This window comes from Acomys russatus, chromosome 1 (genome assembly GCF_903995435.1).
Source record: "Acomys russatus chromosome 1, mAcoRus1.1, whole genome shotgun sequence".
Lineage (NCBI taxonomy): Eukaryota > Metazoa > Chordata > Mammalia > Rodentia > Muridae > Acomys > Acomys russatus.
Window position 1 is genome coordinate 111,564,972 of NC_067137.1, and position 19,333 is coordinate 111,584,304.

The following is a 19,333-nucleotide window of genomic DNA, read 5'->3' on the forward strand; positions in this document are numbered from 1 at the left end:
GGTTACCAAGATTAGGCAGCTCTTCCCCACTCCTCCTTCCTCCCACACTCATGAGGCTTTGGTGCCTTCAGAGTCCTGGCCCACAGAGTAAGTCCCTTCCAGGGCACACAGAAGAAGACCACCTTCTCCTGGGAACTTTCCGGAGTACCGAATTTGGGCTTCAGGGGACTATAGGGACAAGGGGGACATCAGACCAGCGTCGGCCTGGCACAGAGTGCCCACATGGGTTTGGCATAAGTTATGACCTCTGTCCAGGGAGCCTGGCTCAAACCAACACTTCTTGAAGAGACAGGTGTGAGATATCATCAGGCAAAGAGAACCTCTTACTTTCTTGGGACACCCTCGGCCTGGGCTTCTGGGAGACACTGAGTCCACTCCCTAGGGACTATGTAGGCTGAGCTCACTGCTTCCCATGGCAGGCATGTGGTCAGGAGCCACAGACGAGGCTGTAGGTGGGCAAGGGAGGGGGACACAGGCTTTGGAGATGGAAGACCATGGCGGATAGTGACAAACAGATGTGTGGGAAGCACCTTTGGATGGGGACATTTGTCTCGTGGCTGTGTGATGGCTTTTGTTAGAATGTCCACAGAGAAGCAGGTGAGCTTCCTGTAGGAGAGGAAGCTTCCAGAATGGGAGCAGTCCCTGGGTTGCCTTTCTTCTGGCTAAAGTGAGAACATCTTTCTGCCCCAGGCAGACGAATAGACCCTCGTGCTTTCATTGGCATACATGCTTTCCATAGCAACTCGGTGACGGCTGGTGCGCCCAACACAAGACGAGGAAGAGAGTATGGCGAGCCCTGGGTGGTGCTGCTGCTCGGGGGGCCACATGCAGGGGAGCCTGGCTCAAGCCTTGTGTCTGTGCTGCATCCCTGGGGTGACCAGGGCTAGCCTGGGAAGAGGATGTTTTCTCTTTCAGGAGGCTCCGAGCCTGCAAAGCATGAAGTCCTGGACAGGCCCAGGGTCAGCTCATGTCCACTTGCTATCCCATGTCCACCAGTGCCACCAAGGTGCCCTTCCAGCCAGTGGGTCCAGGGCGTGCAGATTCACACCACTGCAGTGTTCACATCCACCCCTTTGTTACTCTGGGAAGAGCTCATGGGGTATTCAGCAACACTAGTGCCGTTTTCATCTTTTCTCAGTGGTTTCCTAGGAAGGATTGGGAAGGGGGGAACAAAGATATCGTTAGTTCCAAGCAACTGTGATGGTGTAACCTTTGAGCCAGAGACCAGGTTAGACCTCTGTGGGGTCAATTAGAAGCTACATAGACTCTTAATTAGCATGACTGTATAATTTAGTATGCAAGATGGGGCCTACTGAGAAGAAAAGGGGACAGGGACAGCAACTGTTCTGGATAAACCAAAATGTGTGGTCAGCCTAGTATAATCAAGCTCTGATTGATCCCTTTGGGAGCAGTTGGCTCACAAGGAGTGGCGTTAGTAACTGGACTTTGTATCCTGCCTCTGTGCAGTCAAAATCATGGTAAATGTAGTGAGTGGTGAGGGTTGATGCTGGTGCTGGTGGTGGTGGTGTGGTGGTGGTGGTGGTGGTGCTGGCGCTGATGCCGATGCTGATGCTGGTGCTGGTGGTGGTGCTGGTGGTGCTGATGCTGGTGCTGCTGGTGGTGGTGATAGTAGAGGGTATGATGCTTATGGTTAGTGTGATGATGATGGGGAAGGAGATGGTGGAGATTTTGGAGGTTATGGTAGTGGTGATAATGTGGAGAACATGGTGATGGTAGAGGTAACAGTGGTGATAGTTACCATGGTGATGATGGTAGGGGAGGTGGGTAGAGGGGATAATGGTGGAGGAGTTGGTGGTGATGATAATGATGATGATGGTAGAAGAGGTGGTGGAGAAGCCAGTGCTGATCACAGAGGTGGTGATAGTGGTGGTGGTTGTGGTAGTAAAAATGGACAGGGGGACGGTGGTGATGGAAGTGATAGTGGGATAAAATACTTATGGTCATGGTTGGGTTGATAGTGGTGATGACAGTGATGGTTATGGCTGTGGTAATGATGGTGAAGAATTCCCAACCTGAGCTAGTACACACTATCTGATACCAGAAAAGGGGAACTTGAATAGACTTGACCTTAATGTGTCAAGTGAGAAGTGGCGGTAGTCTCAAGACTCCATTGACAGTCTTCCTGCCTCGCCCCGCCCCTTTGCTGAGACTGTGCAGAGTCCATCCAAAGGTCTAGAACGAACCACAAAATACTATCCCTGGACAGTGGATCGTTAAGTTTCACTGAACCATCTGAAGTTCATGTCAGAGGCTGCTGAGCCCCAAATCCATTCTTCTTATGTAAACAGGGGATCACGAAGGCGAGGAGGGCGGCACTGAAAAGGGTCTAGGCCCTTGCTGGGCAAGTAAAACCACAGCGCTACTTCCTGGCCTGGCAGAAGTCTTTGTTCCTCCTTTGAATCATTCAGGAGGTCTCTGGCCTCTACCTTGAGTATCTACAACTTCCTGGGCTGGGCTGTCTGATCTGTCCCCTTAGGTGAAGATGGAGATGACTTCACTTGAGCATAGCTCAGGCACCTCCTATGTCCTCAGAGGTCCCCGGGATGAGTGGCTCTTGCTAGGTATTATCTAAACTACACATTTACAGTCACCTTCAAAAGCTCAGGGATTGATTGCTTCTGCCTTCTTGAGCATCCTCAGAGTCTCCCCCAAGGACAGGGATAGTATTTTGTGACTTGTTTGAAGATCTTTAGGTGGGCTCTGTTTGCAAAATCTCAGCAAAAGGGGGAGGCAGAGAGGTGGTCAGTGGAGTCATGAGACTACCAGAGCATCTCAGAGGATACAGTAAGGTCAAGTCTATTCACGGCCCCCCTGTTTCTGGTAGCTGAAGTTCTTCACAGAGGAAATCACTCTAGTTAGCTGAGCCTAGCCACTATGGCTTTTGGAAAGCAAGATCAAATCCACAGGCCCTCTCCTGGTTTGTGGTGCCGTGTACAGAGTCCTCTTAGGCAGACTTGTCCCTCTTCAGGGCCCCTGAAGAAGCTAAGCTAGAGTTAAGAGAGTCATCTCATGGGGGGAGGGAGAGAAACTGAGGCTCGGTGAAAGCTTTGACTTGCCAAGGGCCTCACCTGCACTGCAGTGGGGCTTGGACTACCATCTTTGGCTGTCTCCTTAGGTCGGACTCCCCAGGAGGCATTCTCCTAAGAACAGGCTCTGCTGTCTGGCTGCTTGGGAAGGCCTCCCTACACCTCCTCCCACAAGTCCCTCCACATCTTATGGAGCCTTCTAAGGAGTCTGTCTCACCCAGCTTTAATCAGGGGGCCCGTAAGCTCATAGTGATGGTGGCATAAAAGGCTCTCATGACACTTGGCCTGTCCATCTCCTAGGGCCAGAGCCAAGACCCCCTCTGTTCTGTTCCCCATACTGTGGTCCTTGCTGTTCCCAGAGCCTTCTGAGACTCACTGGTGCCAGTAAAAACTGAAGATAGCTCGGTGACTCCATTCTCTCAGCAAACACTGGTGACACTGGCCACGTTAAGGGGCGGAGGCCACAGTCTCAATACCCTCAGCTTTCCACTACTCTACCTGTTTGAACGCAGGCAATCTACACAACTTCTCCGAGCCTCAGTTTCCTTTTCTATATAATGGGTACAACAACTGTGCCCCTTTCATGAGTTTGTCAGAAGGGTTAAACACATTAGTGCACATCAAGCATATGGGTGAGTGTCGAGCATACAGTAAGTGCTCTGTAAGTCTGTTAGCTCTCAGCACTGCTGTCAGAGAGGTATCATGGGAGCTGCTTGATTGGCCAGCAGTGGCCATCACACCATCTCAGTCTGCCCAGACTTTCTACTCAGCATGCACCTTCTGAGGCTCTGGAAGAGCTAGCAGATATTGCTAGGACTCCTCCCAATCCTCCAATCTGTGGGCCAATCTGGGCTGGTCCCACTAAGCAAGGCAGAGGCCACAGAGAAGTCCTTTAAATGGCTTGGTTCCTAAAACCAAAAGAAAGGGGGATGAGTGTCACCATGTGTCCTGGCCTCTGGGCAGAAGGGATGGGGGACAGTGGCCTTCCCATTTGGAGACCTTCTATCCCCACCCATTAAGGTGCTCTTGATCTCTCTTGGGAGCATCATTTACAGGGCTCCAGCTCCAGAGCCCAGAAGGGCCTTTGCAGGAATGGCCTCCACCACCAGTGTCCCGTTGCCTGAGCTCTAGGACTTTGCTGGCATTGAGCCGACACTGTCACTCCCAGTTACTGTTCTACTGGGGAGCTGGTGTACAGCTCTGAGCAGCCCACAGTGGAGGGAAAAGAGGCCCTCATCCTTCCTTCCTGTTACTCAGCCTCCGCCCCCACACACACCCCAGAGGCCCACCCTGAGCCTCCTCTATAGAGTACAGACTTCGCCAAACCTGAGGCCAAAGCCAGAAAACTCTTTCCACAGCCACCAAGGTGTCACTAGAAGAAGCAGATAGTAATATGGTACCTCTCCCTCCACACCCAGGTGAAGGTGAGTCATGGATGGGGCCTATGAGCACCCTCACATCATCCTTCAGCTATCCAGATTGGCTCTGGGAGCAGCAGAGGGCGTGGTGGGCAGGGGATGATCCCTCTCAGGCTGTTACTCTCCTCCTTTTCCATGGAGTGTTGCTCCGCAATAGTGGATCTGTATGGAATACAGCCTTTCCCCAGCTTGGGTGCTGGAGAAAGTCCTGCCAGGCCCACACACGGGGCTCCACACAGAGAATTTCCATGATATCTCAGCCTCTCTAAGTGCTCTGTAAACCCCTGAGATGCATTTGTGGGAGGGGCTGTGGGCTGAGGTTGTCATATGGCACCTGACCCACCGAGGGTCCAAGGGTCCAGGCAGCTGCTTTTCTGAGGCTCCAGACAACAGAATAAACAGCAACAAAATAACAGTGTAAGTGTCTCCTTGGAAAAAGACCCTATCAGTTTCACTCGGGCACCAGTCATACTCAAGGCCCCTGCTTTTCTTGGGGACTAGCTCCCAAAGTGCCATTGGCAGCCCAGGAAGGCTTGTCCTGGGTTTCCAGAAGTCCTTCCCAGCCTGGGCTCCCTGTGTACACTGGAGGCCGAGGCAGGGGAATGGAGCACTTGAGGCCAGCCTGGGCTACATCATGAGAACCTGCCTCAAAAATACTGTATCTATTGAACTTACAACTTGAGGGAGAAACTGGACTAATGAGGAGGCGAGGAAGGGAAGACTGTTGAATATGGCAAGATCCAAGCCCAAAAGTTACATAGGAGACCAGATAACCCACATCCCACTGAAACAGAGGACAAGAAAAACTTGACCATATTGACGAGTGATCGTGTCAGCTCCAGGAAAAGCCATGTTTATGGGTCAGTGAAGGGTGGCATCTGCACTGTCACCCCAAGTATGCAATGGACAGCGAGTGCTATAACTCTGAAAGTCCCACAGGCCCAGGGCTCAACTACTGCTGACTAAATTGGGATTCACCACGGCCCCTCTAAGTACTCATAGCAGGCAGTTGTCCCCAGACCTAGGGACCATTAGCCCTCCTGCCTGGTGTCAGGTGAGTAATTTATGGCAAAATAATCTTATCATTTATAAATATTATCTGTTTCTGTTAGTGGAGCTGGCACATAAAAGGTATTCCCAAAACAGTTGAGCAGTGGGGAACTCCATCCACTTTGGTGTCCAAAGCTAGGCCTGTGCCCAGAGTTACTGGGTGTCAGGGTGTCTGAGCCTGTATGTCTGTGTGTCCTTCTGACCTCAGCAGGGTACAGACATCAGTTTTTACAGTCCCTCCTTCCCACTGCCCAGGAAGGGCAGGCAGGAGTCTGGAGACATGGGGAGGGGTGGGCTTTGGCACCACACAACTCTGGACTCAAACTCTGATACCAAGGCAACTTCCTAGCTCCTCAGAGACCCAGTTTCCTAATCTGAAAAAAATACAGCATATTGGGGAGTGTGGAAAATGGATTAAGGACACGGGGCAGAGAGATGAACCCAAAGTATAGTGAAAATTCCAGGGGTCTAGTCACTTCCTGAGTACCCAGTTTTGGTATTGTTTGTAAAGGTCATCCTGTAAGCAGAGTTCTAGGAGGAAGACCCCAGCCCAGGACACATACACTCAGGTCTGTGCAGCACTTTTTTTCTGCTCTCTTTCCTGCCTAGATGTCCCCCAACTTGGGGCCTGTGTGCCTGACCACACCCTTACTCCAAGATTTCTTTGTTATTCTTCTTTTTTTGAATTGTTAAAGTGAGGTCACACATAAGAGTGGATTCAGAAGGAAAAATTAAATATTTGAGATGCTAACAATTATTCTAACAATAATTAGAAGTAACTTTTCGGGCTCGGGTACTAGGGAAGAAAAGTCCTTTCTCAGAAATATCATTAATGACTATAACCCTTTTGGAATTTGGCAATGTTTTTTGCATGGCTTTTGTATTTTCTGAAGCAGACATGTAACTGGCAGAATCAAACTCCTAATGCTAAGAAGGTATGTCTGGGATGAACTCTAAAATGTTAAAGATACAAGGAAAAAAAAAAAAAAAAAAAAAGAGGAAACCACTGTAGCCATTACAGCAAGTTCATGGCAAGCATTACATGGGTTAGGGACGCAGAGGCTGCCCTGCTCCGGACCCATCGTCAATCTTTATTGTTTATACAAGTGGCCAGGCAGTTTGAAGCCAGCCCAGCCCATCCAGCTGGGCTCTGGGGGAGGGGCTCCACCTGGCACTGGGGCTCCACACTCACCTCTTTATGGCTTTGTAGCAAATGATGACCAGCACAATCAGAAACACCAAGGAGGCACAGACTACAGCGACCACTATCGCCAGCCCCGACCACCAGCTGTCCTCTGCAGGGCACGAGGTAGAGTTGGGAGCTGAAAGAGACCAGAGACTCAGTCTCTCTGAGCAGACGAATGAGCGAATGAGCGAGGAGAGTCGGTGTGATGCTGGTGGGGGAATGGCACTCACAGCCATCCATCACCCCCAAGGAAGGCCCTCTGAACTTTTCTGTTTTCCCTGCCCCCACCTCAGCAGGTGACATCACGCTTGGCCCCCAGCCAGCCCCTCCCCCACTCAGTGCCTCCATCCTTTGCCTTGGCAAGCTCTGGAGGGGTTTGAGCGCCTGGCAATGCAGGCCTCCGTCCTCCCAGGCATGAGCTAACTGACGGCAGGGTCGGGTTTAATTTCCCATGAAAAATAACAGAACATCTCATTCTCTCAGTGCAGGCATTAAATCCAGTGCTTCTGTGGTTGGAGGTGGGGCAATGAGCTCTCCAAGGACATAGGAGGAGAAAGGGGGAGGGTGGTCCCTCCCTCCGCGTAAGTCAGAACTGAGTTTTTCTGTGAGAGGCTGGGTCTTCATGTCTGGATTCGGCCCAGAGGGTACTACCAGCAGCTTTCTCAGTGTGCATGGAAGGGGCCAGAACATGGAAAGGTGTGTGACCATCACAGCTTCTGACAGCTGACTCCACAGGGCCTCCTGTCCTCACTCTACCCATGAGCAGCCCTTAGGATGTTCCCTCATTGGTCCGGACTGTGTTGATGCTCACCTAGAGTACAGGTCTCAAGAGACTGTTGACTTCCTTCTGAGAAAAGCAAAGAGAGAGAGCAGCCCCCTCCCAGAGGCCTGGGTATTACAAAGAACTGGGGCGGGGTGGGGTGGGGGTGGGGGAGGCACAGGAGCAGAGAGAAGGTGAACAGATCACACAGACAGACAGTGCTACGCAAGTTGTCAGTATAAGTGAAGAGCTGCACAAGAATCGAAAGCATGGATGTCCCCCAGCTCTGTCCCCTTGGTACTAGGAGCCCTGAAGGAGGCAACAGTATGCATGGAGTCAGTGACAGATGACCTAAGGACACAAGGATGTGTCCAGGGATGACTCTCTTCTGTCAATACACCATCTGACGGCTGTGACAGGTGTCTACACTAGCAGAAGCCACACCCATTATTCCCAAGACTTTCAAAATATCCTTGAGTCTCTTCCTAGACAATGTTTGACCTAGGGCAACTAATCTAATGATGGCTAAAATAATATGTAAAATTTAATTGTTCCTGGCATTCATATAAATTGAATCATGTGATGGGCATTCTTTACTTACTTAGCAGTGTTGGGATTTACCCAGGTAGTTATGTAGTTCGGTAGGTCTCTCCTGTTTGTTGATGAGGAGTATTCCTGTGTGTGTGTGTGTGTGTGTGTGTGTGTGTGTGTGTGTGTGTGTGTGTGTGTGTGTGTTACAGCTGTTAGTCTACCAGATGGACTCAGGCTGTTTGCAGATTTATGGTCTCTAGGAAAAGCTGCAACAAACATCTGTGAGGGAGTCTTTTGTATAGACAGAGATGCTTCATATTCCTCTTGGATAAACACATGTTGTAGGATGGTCCTCTGTGTGTGTGTGTGTGTGTGTGTGTGTGTGTGTGTGTGTGTGTGGTCTGTGTGTGATCAATATCATAAGCAACCACTTGGTTGTCTTGCCCAGATGTTCACACCCTGGTCCCCTCCCAGGCAGAACCACGAAGGATGAGCAGAAATAGAGAGAAGGGAGTGAGCACATCATGGGATCCAGAAAGACATTCTCTGACTCCCAGGGGACTGGGCTGCCCATTAACAAATGCACAGTCCCCAGAGTGGACCTCAGCTCCTCACAGCTCCTGAGAAGAACCAGAGACAATATGGATACAACACTGAGACAAGGCCACTACCAGGCTACTGTCAGCTGGAAGGGGATGGTCTTAGGTACTCAGAGGCCACACAGAGCCAGAACAGTGCCAGAGAGCCAGCAGGATGCTTGTACTTCATGCTCCCATCCATGAGCTCATCCAATCATTTCATTGATAAACATCAAACTTCAAATCTCCCCATTGGAGAGCATCATTGACTTGGCTGAGTCTTCCCAGGGTGATCTGGTGTAGCCTTAGCTCCCTGCCCATAGCTGAGGTGTCTCCACTGCTCCAGCACCTGCAAAGGCTTGCCCCTCCTTTTCATGGAGGAAAAACTCTTTCCACTTCTGTGCGTCTTCGCTAGGCTTTGACCTGTTGGGGGCATATTCCCAGGGTCATTCCATTCAACGGGGTGCAGCTGCAGTCTTCCCGTGTACAGTCTCAGTGAGCAGCTACACCTTGGTCTCGTGTGTCAGAGTATTTGGGGAAGGTGCTCGCTTCTGTAACCACAGCGAATGATTCCATCAGCTGGGGACGTTCACAGCGAGCTAGATACACCTAACTTAGAACTGACCCTTGGATGTGCCATTGAGGCCCTCCACACACCTGGTTTTAAGCCCCAGTCTGGAATTTTGGCCAGGCTCTCTTTTTCTTGCCCTCTGCTGGTTGGATGGGGATGTTCTTTTTATGGTCATTTTTTCAAAGCATTGCTACTAGAAGCAGCTAGCTCTGGTTGTTGTGTGCCCTTCTGTCTGAGACCCCCCCATGAGACTCCGCAGGAGCAGATGAACATTGCATGTGTGGAAAGGCAGCAACCCAAGGCAGAAACACTGCATCTCTAAAGAGGGGGTATTTCAAGAGACCTAGTTGAGGCGTAAATCACTGATCTTATTCACAAAACCAGAGATAGCTTCGAAGATGGCATTCCTGTTTCTCCTTGCTTGAGTTGACCAGAGACGGTGGGGCTGGAGGGAGCCCCTTATGTGAGGGTTAGAGTAGAGACCTGCAGATCTGGGAGCTGCTCACCAGCCCAGTCACTGCCTCGGTTTCTTCCAGTATGTCTGCAATAATGATAGAATCTCACCATGTGGGCAGGGTAGAGGTTCCAACAGCTTCCTGATAGTGCTCATTCATGCATGTGTGCATACATTCCCGTGGACAAGAACTGGGCATGCTCAGCGCCCACTGCCAGGAGCCGGGGTACAGAGATGAATCAGACACGAGCCATCCTCTGCCAGACCTGGCGCCAGCTGCCCAGGGATGATTACGAAGCCGACTAGGACCTGATCTTCTTGCATAAGGAAGGAGAAATCTCCAAAAGATGCTGCATGAACTGACTGCCAATCTGCAAGGGAAGGGCAACCTGCACGCAGAGATGGCAAGCGTGGCTGACAGGCAGGTGGCCAGACAGGGGAGTGCCAATTACCAGGAAAGAGCTGCCTCGGTGTCTCTGCTGTCTCTGTCACTCTCTTTAAACATGACGGAAAGGCAAGAGCTGTCCTGAAACCTCAGCTGTCGTGCCACCATTTCCTGAGTCTCAGTGAAGCTGACATATGGGTCAACTCTCCTGCCCCTGTGCAGATGATGGGACAGGCAGCCAGGAAGGCATTGGAGAAGGGCCCAGGCTCAAGTCGGCTGTGTCTTTTTAGTCAGCCCATGCTGTGTTAAAGGGCAGGGAGTACCCAGCCGGGGCTAGACTCTAGACATGATGGTTAAAAGCTTTGGGACGTCTGCTTTCAGGCAACACAGGGTAACGGAGTGGATTTGGCTGGCTCTCCTGAAATATCCAGAATATTCTGAATATATGAAACAATGGGCACTAGCAACAAAACAGTGGTCCTCAAGCAACATAATTTAAGACCTGGCGCTCTAAAGCTATTAGAGGAAAATGCTTGAAGGTGTAAGCACAGGCCAGGACTTTCTGAAAAGGATGCTGAGCCCAGGAAATGATCCCAAGAATTGCCTGTGGAGATGGCATGCTATTAAGAATCTCTCACACAGTAAAGGAAACAATCATGAGAGAGAAGAGATGGCCTGTTAAAAATCTTGCCAACTACACATCAGACAGGACAAATATCTATACTATATAAAGAGCTGAAGAAAATAGGCAAGCTGTCCAATCAATAAACAGGCCAATGAGCTAAACAGAGAGCTACTGAAAGAAACACAAGTGGCCAAGAAATCCTTTAAAAAGGTGTCCAACATCCTGAGCCATCAAGGAAATACAAATGAAAACAATGTTGAGGTTCTTTCTCATACCTGTCTGGAAGGCTGTCACCAGGAGAACAAATGAGCGCAACTTCAAGTGAGGATGTGGGGAAAGAGGAACCCTGATGCTGCAGGTGAGAGTGCAAGTGGTGCAGCCACTATGGGGCTCCGAAAAGAGGCCTCTCAGCAACCTGGAACTCAGCTGTGTCACTGAGTACATGCCTGAAGGAAGCCATGCCTGCCACGGACATACTTACACATCCATGTTCATTAGCTAGGACATGGAACCAGCCTAGATGTCCTTCAACAGGTTAACAGATAAGGAAAATGTCTGCAGAGGCAAGCGGACTGCTATAAGTTCGAGGCCATCGTGGTCTACAAAGCAAGTCCAGGAGAGTCAAGGCTAAACAGAGAAACCCTGTCTCAGGGCAGGGGCAGGGGAGAGGAAAGGAAATGTGGTCCAAGGTCCAACAGAGCCAACAAATCTGGGCCCAGGGGGTTCCTACAGAGACTGATGCACCAACCAAGGACCATGCATGGTAAGGACTTAGACCTCCTGCTCAGATGTAGTCGATAGGCAACACAGTCTCCTTGTGGGTCCCACGATATGGGGAGCAGGGGCTGCCTCTGACATGGACTCTGTTGATCACTTCCCTCTGGCGGGACGGCCTTGCCAGGTCACAGAAGAAGAGAACGCAGGCAGTCCAGATGAGGTGTGATAGGCTGGGGTTAGGAGGTAGGGGAGGAGGGCTCTCTCTTTCTGAAGGACTAGGGGAAGAGGGATTGAGGGTAGCACCAAGAGGAGACAGGGGTGGGGCCTGCAATTGGGGTGTAAAGTGAAAAGAGTGAAGGGAGGTAGAAGGGGATGAGTGAGAACAATGGATAATTGTATAGATGCATGCTGCTGCGGTGAAGCCCACTACTTTCTGTGTTAGCTTAAAAGGATAATGACTATGATTGTGGTGGTGGCAGCAATGAATATGATGGGGAGGATGAGGATGAGGAGGAGGAGGAGGAGGAAGAGGAGGAGGAGGAGGAGGAGGAGGATGACAGACAGTAATTCCCAGCTTCCTGTCTTGAGGCATTTCTAGAACAGTGTAGGAGGGAGGAATCCAGGCAGTGAGCAGGACAGAGGTGGGTGGTGCCTGCCCCAGGGAATTCTGGGAAGAGTAGAAGACCTCAGTCACACATGTGGTGAGTACTAGGAAGGGAAGAGGGACCAGCAGATTGGGACCCACCGAAACCTGGAAAGGAAGCAGGTAGACGAGGCATGTCAGGTGCACCCAGTGGATGGGTATTTAAAGGGACAGAGGAGCCCAGAAACCCTCCCTGTGGGGCTCATAGATTTCAAGAAACACAAACAGGCATTGTGGTGCCTCGTTGATTTACTCCCTGTTAGCAGTGGGGGAAATCGAGGCCACAGAGCCAGGGACCTGGTAACAGCTCTTGCAGCCAATTGCGCAATACTATAATGGGTAGCCCGTGAGAACCAGCTATGCCCAGACCTAATGGGAAGGGACCAGATGAGGTAGGAATGAATTAGAGGGGGCGGGGCTTAGTTTTGTTTCCTGTTGCTGAGAGAAAAATGCCCAGACAGAAGCAGCTTAAGGGAGCAAAGGTTTATTTCGGCTCACAGTTTGACGTACAGTCCATCTTGGTGGGGAAGCTGCAGAACTGGAGCTTAAGAGCACGAGCCACGTGCATCCGCAGTGAAGAGCGGAAGTAGACTGGGATGCACAGTGGTGTTCTGCTTGCCCTCTACTTTACAAACAGTCCAGGATCCCAGGCTCAGGGAACTGGTCCTGCTCACAGTAGGATGGCTTGGACTTGAGTCACATGTCAATCAACACAATTCCTTTCTGAGGTCGGGTAGGTGCATTATAAAGCACTTGCTGCCTAAGAATGGGGACCTGAGTTTGGGTCTCTAGAATCCACATAAAAGCCAGTGTAGTGGGGAACACCTATGACTCCAGTACACGCACACCCTTCGGGGTGGGGGTGTGGGGGGAGGGGGGTGAGGCACACAGTAATTTTCCATCTTGAGTCATGGCTGTGTCTGGTGCTCAGTCTCTCAGCCCTGTGTGTGGCCTTCTCCAGAGGCACCCTGCTCTTAGGCCCAGCCTGAACGCCAGGCACTGCTGGGACACCACAGGCTTTCGGGACATCATTATACATCACACTCCTGGGTTTCAAAGTCTTTGGTGACTCACTAGAAGGCTGCCCCAGTGGGCTGCGGCTGGCTTCCCGGGAACTGAAAGGGCTGTAGGCTTAATTGGCCTTCGTTATGCTGGCCATGCTCAGGTGAGGAGGGCCTCCCACCCTGGGCCTCCCTCTTCCATCTTCCAGGGCAGCCCGGGTCCACATGTAGCTCACAAGCAGTGATAAATCAGGCCAGCATTGGCCTGTACCATAGAGGTCAGTCCCCTGCCCCCTCCGGCGGTAAGGACCCTGAACCTGCTTCCTGGACACTCTGAGATGCCTCAGGCAAAAGTTAGGCTGGGCCCCAAATCATTATGTCTTCATTTTGCATGGGCTTGGAGAGCACCACTGAGTAGAGGTGACAGAAGTCACACACCTTAGTTTCAAGACATACTTGTATGGCACAGTTGGTACTAAGGATGGCGATCATCTCTGCCCTCTCCCTCCTGGCACCACAAGGGTGTCGAGGAAGCTGCCCGGATCCTCTAAGAAAGGTTTGAGGACACAGGAGACAGAACATATTGATGGGTGTGCCCTACTACACTGGCTTTTACGTGGGTTCTGGGGAGCCCAAGCTTCATGAGTGTTTTATAACCCACCTCCCCAGCCTCAGAAAGGAGACTCTTAAACAGCAACCAGTCCCTGTCCCAGCCACTGACCTAGGACACACTCTGGTTCTGGATGGTTTCCAAGGGAAGCAAAGAGCTATGTTAAAGATTTGAGTTGTGCCAGGACCTGTTTCACGGTGCCTTGGGGTGAGGGGTTAAACTGAGACTCAGGTGGTAGCAGATCTGCCAGGGCTGTGCAGTAGTAACCTCACAGTCTGCTCACAGTCTGAGCTCCACTTTCTGACCTGGCCCCACAGCAAAGAGAATGCTTGCTCAGGAGTTCCCTCACAAGCTCACAGCTCTTCCCCCAACTCAGTGCCCAAAGCCCTGGCACTGCTGGGCAGTTTGACACAGACCTAATGTCCGCTAAGGAAGGAGGTGTGGGAGAGGAACACCACTCCTTCTCATGGCCTTGCCCCACATAAAGCTCCATTGTCTATGGATACAAGGAACTGACTCTTGGCAGCTGCTGGCCATTCCCAGGCACTGGGCATCCATGGAGAGGCCTGTGCCAGGGCGTCCACCACCCATGGAGGCCTCGGGGTCAGTGTGGGGGTGGAACTGCTCCTCATTTCTCACCAGAGACCATGGGTTGGGCTGGACTTGAAACCCAGATAAACCAGAAGGCTGATGCACCCTGAACCCAGACCCCATATCTAGAGTTAGTAGAGGTATACCCAGCGAAGTGAACACTGTATTAGGATCCTAGGCCTCCACCCACGTTGGGGAGGGGGGCAATATGTAGCCTGTCTTGTGTCCACCAGCCCTCCTGCAGCTCTGATGGAAGTCCATCCCCAGCCACCCAGGTGCCCCTACTTGCTGCAGACAGCTGGGCCAGGAAGGCAGCCACACTATGATATGAATAAAGCCTTTCTCAGGCTCTGAAGGGGGTGTAGTGGGGTCATATGTGTCTGTGAAACATGGGAGAAGAAAAGCTAGGCCTTTGCTGAGATGCCTAGGACCCTGGCTCTACACTCAGTGCAGCCCTAAAGGCTTTGTGTGCCCCAAGCCTCTTCTCAGCTTCTATGTGCATACAACACCTCCCAGATGTGCACCGCTGGCCAGCCAGCCCCGGGCTGGAGACAGCCAACAGTAAGGGGTCCTCCTCAGTCCCATCGGGAGCTGGGCCTTCATCCAGATCCCACCCCACACTGGACACTCCCCTTCTGGCCTTCTATCTCCAGCCTTTCCCTTCCTCTGCTTTGCTCCGCTCCTGACCTCTGGCCTGCTCGAGTGATCCAACCTTCCTCACATCCAGAGCCTGGATATCCTCCCTGGGCGTCCACTGCTCAGTTTCACATAGCTGTTATCCTCACTGGCTGGAATTAAGTCCAGGCTCTGATCTGGGCAAGCCATTCGGTGTGTTTGATTTTTATCTGTTTCACCTCCACCCCCCTGTAACTTGGGAGAAGCCACAGAACGTCCTCCAAGGAGTCCGAGTAAGATAAGATCCCCAGACAGAGAGCCAGTGCAGACACCTGCCTCCTTCCCATCTCTCCAACAGGGCTCTAGTTCTCTCTCATCCTGTAGCTCATCCTTCACAGAGCCTAGGAGAGAAGTGGGTTTTCATGGCCTCAGGCCCAGTCACTCTAGTCCTTAGCCTGCAGTTTAAGTGGCTTCTGGGTCCTACAGGTCTGGCCAAATGACAGGAGAGGAAAAGTCAGCTGGTAGCTTCGAGAGATGGTCTCGTTGCTCTTGAGGAAATCCACAGGAAGCAGTGAACCTTACCTCTGAGCTACCACTGTGTCCTCTTTGCTTTGAGTCAGAGCAGCTTAGGGGATAGGGTGCCGAGAAATGGGTCTCAGCGTTAGGATGCCCAAGGGCAGTCTTGGGGGTGGCACCTAAACAAAGACTGGAATTTAGTCACAGAGTTTGTCCTGAAGATGTCTAGGGACGGAGGGCCCAGTAGAGTGAGCTTGTGCCCAGCGCATGTGAAGATTAAGGATGGAGAGACCAGATGAGACCAGGGGAAGTCTGTGCTATGATGAGGAAGAAGAAGTGAAACGGCATTGAGAACGGTCCTGAGAAAGGGTGGTAAGGTCTGGCCGTGTGTGTGTGTGTGTGTGTGTGTGTGTGTGTGTGTGTGTGTGTGTGTGTGTATACCTGTGTGTGTGTACATGCGTGTGTGTACACATGTGTGTAGGGTAGAGAGCTGCAATGGAACCTGTGACCAAGCAAGAGATGTGACCATGGCTCAAACTGGAGGTCAGTGGCACAGCTGGTGAGAGAAGGAAGTGACCTGTGAAAGCGCATGTGAGTAGGGTCCCCTGAGCGTGGGGATAATGGATGCCATCCACAAGCAGGGAGGCTGGGGCAGGGCATGGAGGGCCCAAATATGGATGAAATCCCTATAACGCGTTGGGGAGGCTGGCCAGCTACAGCTGGATCAGAGTTTAGGAGTGAGGCTCAGCGCAGGCATTTACCAGCACCTGCTCCTGAGACTGGAGGAGCATATCCAGCAAGAAATTACAGGCAGAACAGCGGAGAAGGCTAAGGCCTGAGGCCTGGATACCTCAACCCAAGGAGACCAAAGGCAGAGTGGTGGGGAAGGAGCCAGGAGGGCCAAAGGGGGCCAAGCAAGAGCCTCGCGGAGCAAGGTGGTGTTGGCTGTGCCCACTGCAGCTGGCCACGAGGACACGGCAGGTTGTAAAGTCTAGAAGAGCGAGTGGCTGATGTTCTGGTTAAAGGGGGAGTGAGAAAGACCCTCAAGAGCCTTGAGGTCAAAGTTCGAGGTCACGTGTCTTGCTCTGGGTGCCTTCTCCTGCATAGGACAGGTGGGGACACAGAGAAGTCAAGGCTGGCTTTGTCCCACGGGCGAGATGAAATGAGTGCTGAGAAAGGGTGCTTGTGGGAGCAAAGACAAGGATGGAGAGCTGAGAAAGCTGTGACGCAGAACCAGGTGACATTATCTCAGCATCTGAACCTGTGACCACCCCCCCAACTAAACAGAAAACAAGCAAGCAGATCTACATGTAAGAGACTGCTGAGAGATGTTTTAGAGAAAAGGGGACCCGGAGACAGGAGGAGTCAATATAGTGTGCACAGGGGAGCTTCTGTCATGTGAGAGTCACGGTCTCCTCTCTCAGGAGACACTGAAGCTTAGTCCTACATGGAAGGGGCCAAGGAAGTAACCCTAAAGAAAGGTCTGGATGGGCCTAGGGTGGCAAAGACAGACTAGACTTCCCCAATACACACACACACACACACACACACACACACACACACACACACACCACCACCGCCACCACTACCACACACATACACACCATACACATCACACATCACACACACACACCACAAACACACACACATCACACACACACACACACACACACACACACACACACACCATATACATACACACATACCACAACCACCAAACCCACATACACACACGGACACACACCACATACATATAACGCAAACACACACCACACCACACACACACAACATACATGCACATGCATGCACACACACATACACCCCATCACCACCACCACACACACATACATACCACAAACACACACATACACACCACACCACACACATGTACACATGCAGGCACACCCCATCACCACCATCACACACACATACACACCACACACATACACCAGAAACACACACACACAAACACCATACCACACACATACACACACACACACACACACACACACACACACACACACACACTACACCACACATACTAAAACCCACCCACACCCACACCTCCAGGCAACGGGCTCTGTCTCTTCCATCTGTGACTCTAGCCAGCAGCCCATGCTCCATGGACCACTTTCTCTTCTAACGTCTTTCTTTCTGCCCTGCGTCTGGGCACAGAGCCCAGTGTGGTGGCCGTGTGGCTGTTTATCATCAAGAGCACCATTTCTCAAGGCTCGGCTCCTGTGGGGCACTTAAAAACCCGGATACATTATTAATAATCGTCTCCTTCATCCCTGGGCCTAATTAGGAAAGGCAAATGATGAATCAGGTTCATGTCTCTCTGGTGGGGGCAGCAACAGCTTTTCCTGGGTGAGGAAGAGACCACAGGGAGGTCTGGGCAAGAGCTGGGAACAGCAAGTCACAAGCTGGTATAATTAATTTTGCTCCTGTGGGGACCGAGCAACACGACCTCTCTTGTTTCTCACCCAAATAACCTTCTTTGTTAGGTTCTCAAAAGTAAAGAATTGTTTCTCTGGGAGCCTGGCCCAACCTTTTCCTGTCTGCCGTGGTTCTCTTCTTAAATCCGCCATGCCTGCTGGCCCCAACAGGGCTGCAGAGGCAACAAGGCAAGAAGGTCCACATTTGCCAGCTCTGGGTGACCACTGAGCTGACATTCTTGCCCTGTCCTTGGTGCTCCAGTGTGAGTCCACTCGCCCCCTCTTGCAGTGTGCAGTGCTCTGGGCTAGATGCTGGGGACACAATGGGCCCTGCTCTCATGACGCTGGTTACCGACAGGAGATCTGGTATTAATTAAATAATCATCGAAAAACGCAGGCTGGGATTCCGACCTCACCCAAACACCTATTGGTGTAGTTGTCTAAGAGATAAACATCATAAATCAAGTGACTAGCAGTGGCCTGCCATGGGGACCACTGGGAGTGGCTGAAGTTAGTGAGTTCATTTCTGCTTGAGAGAAGCTCGTGGCCAGAGGATGGGAAGATGCTCTTGCTATCTATGGTAAATGCCCAGCAGAGCCTCTGCACTCACGTGAGTGACAGCATCAACAGAAGTTAGATGGCTCTCTCCCCTTTATGAACGCCCTTAACCCAAGATGGAGGCCTTGCGAATGCCCAGCCTGAGAGAAGCAGTTCTGTCTAACCAGTTAATCATTTAAAAGAAATAATTAACCTGGGTCACCTTGGACCAGTGGGTGATAAACTCTAGTCTGAGGGCTGTCTCTGGCCTACTGCTTGTTTTATAAATAAGTTTTATTTTTTTTTCTTTCAAGACAGTTTCTCTGTGTAGGCTTGACACTCCTGGATACACTTTATAGACTGAGCTGGCCTCAAACTCACAGAGATCTGCCTGCTCTGCCTCCCTGAGTGCTGGGATTACAGGTGTGCACTATCATGCCCGGCTTTATAAGTAAGGTTTTAATGGAACATAGACATATACATTTATTGAGCTGAATAACTGTGCCAGAGACTGTGTGTCTACAAGGACTGAAATACCTACTGTGTGGCCTTTGACAAAAGGTTTTTTTTTTTTTTTTTTTTGGCCGTTTGGTTTTTTTTTGGGGGGGGGGGGTTCAAGACAGGATTTCTCTGTGTAACCTTGGCTGTCCTAGACTCACTTGTAAACCAGACTGTCCTCGAACTCAGAGATCTGCCTGCCTCTGCCACATGCGGCTACTCAAGCTTGATTTAAGTGATCAGTGTTGTAAGGGCTGGAGAGATAGCTCAGTCAGGAAGGAGCCTGGTATGCAAGCATGAAGATCCAAGTCTGATGGCTACAACCTACATAAAACATCTGGTGGAGTAAGCTCGTAATCCCAGCCCAAAGGGGACAAAGATAGGTGGATCTTTGGGGCTCCTAGCCAGCTTGTCTAGACGACAGTTAAGAGTCCATACCTCAACAAACAAATAACTACTCCATACACACACACACACACACACACACACACACACACACACACATACACACACACACCAAACAAACCAAAACAAACAAAAACCCTAGGTGGATGGTGCCTTAGGA

The 19,333-nt window shown here is 51.2% G+C and overlaps 1 protein-coding gene across 3 annotated transcripts in view; it reads right to left on the minus strand.

The window, feature by feature from the left end:
• Positions 1-312: 312 nt before the first annotated feature.
• Positions 313-19,333, minus strand: part of Prima1 (proline rich membrane anchor 1) — a 50,846-nt gene continuing 31,825 nt past the window's right edge. For 2 of the 3 annotated variants that reach the window (XM_051154339.1, XM_051154349.1), the window contains exons 4-5: positions 6,708-6,837; positions 313-1,145 (exon numbers count right to left, since the gene is read on the minus strand). In XM_051154339.1, coding sequence (XP_051010296.1) covers positions 1,043-1,145; positions 6,708-6,837 — 233 coding nt within the window. In that variant the 3' untranslated portion in view covers positions 313-1,042. Of the gene's footprint in view, positions 1,146-3,787; positions 3,956-6,707; positions 6,838-19,333 lie in introns of all 3 variants that reach the window. The other variant, XR_007831490.1, reaches the window with a different exon arrangement.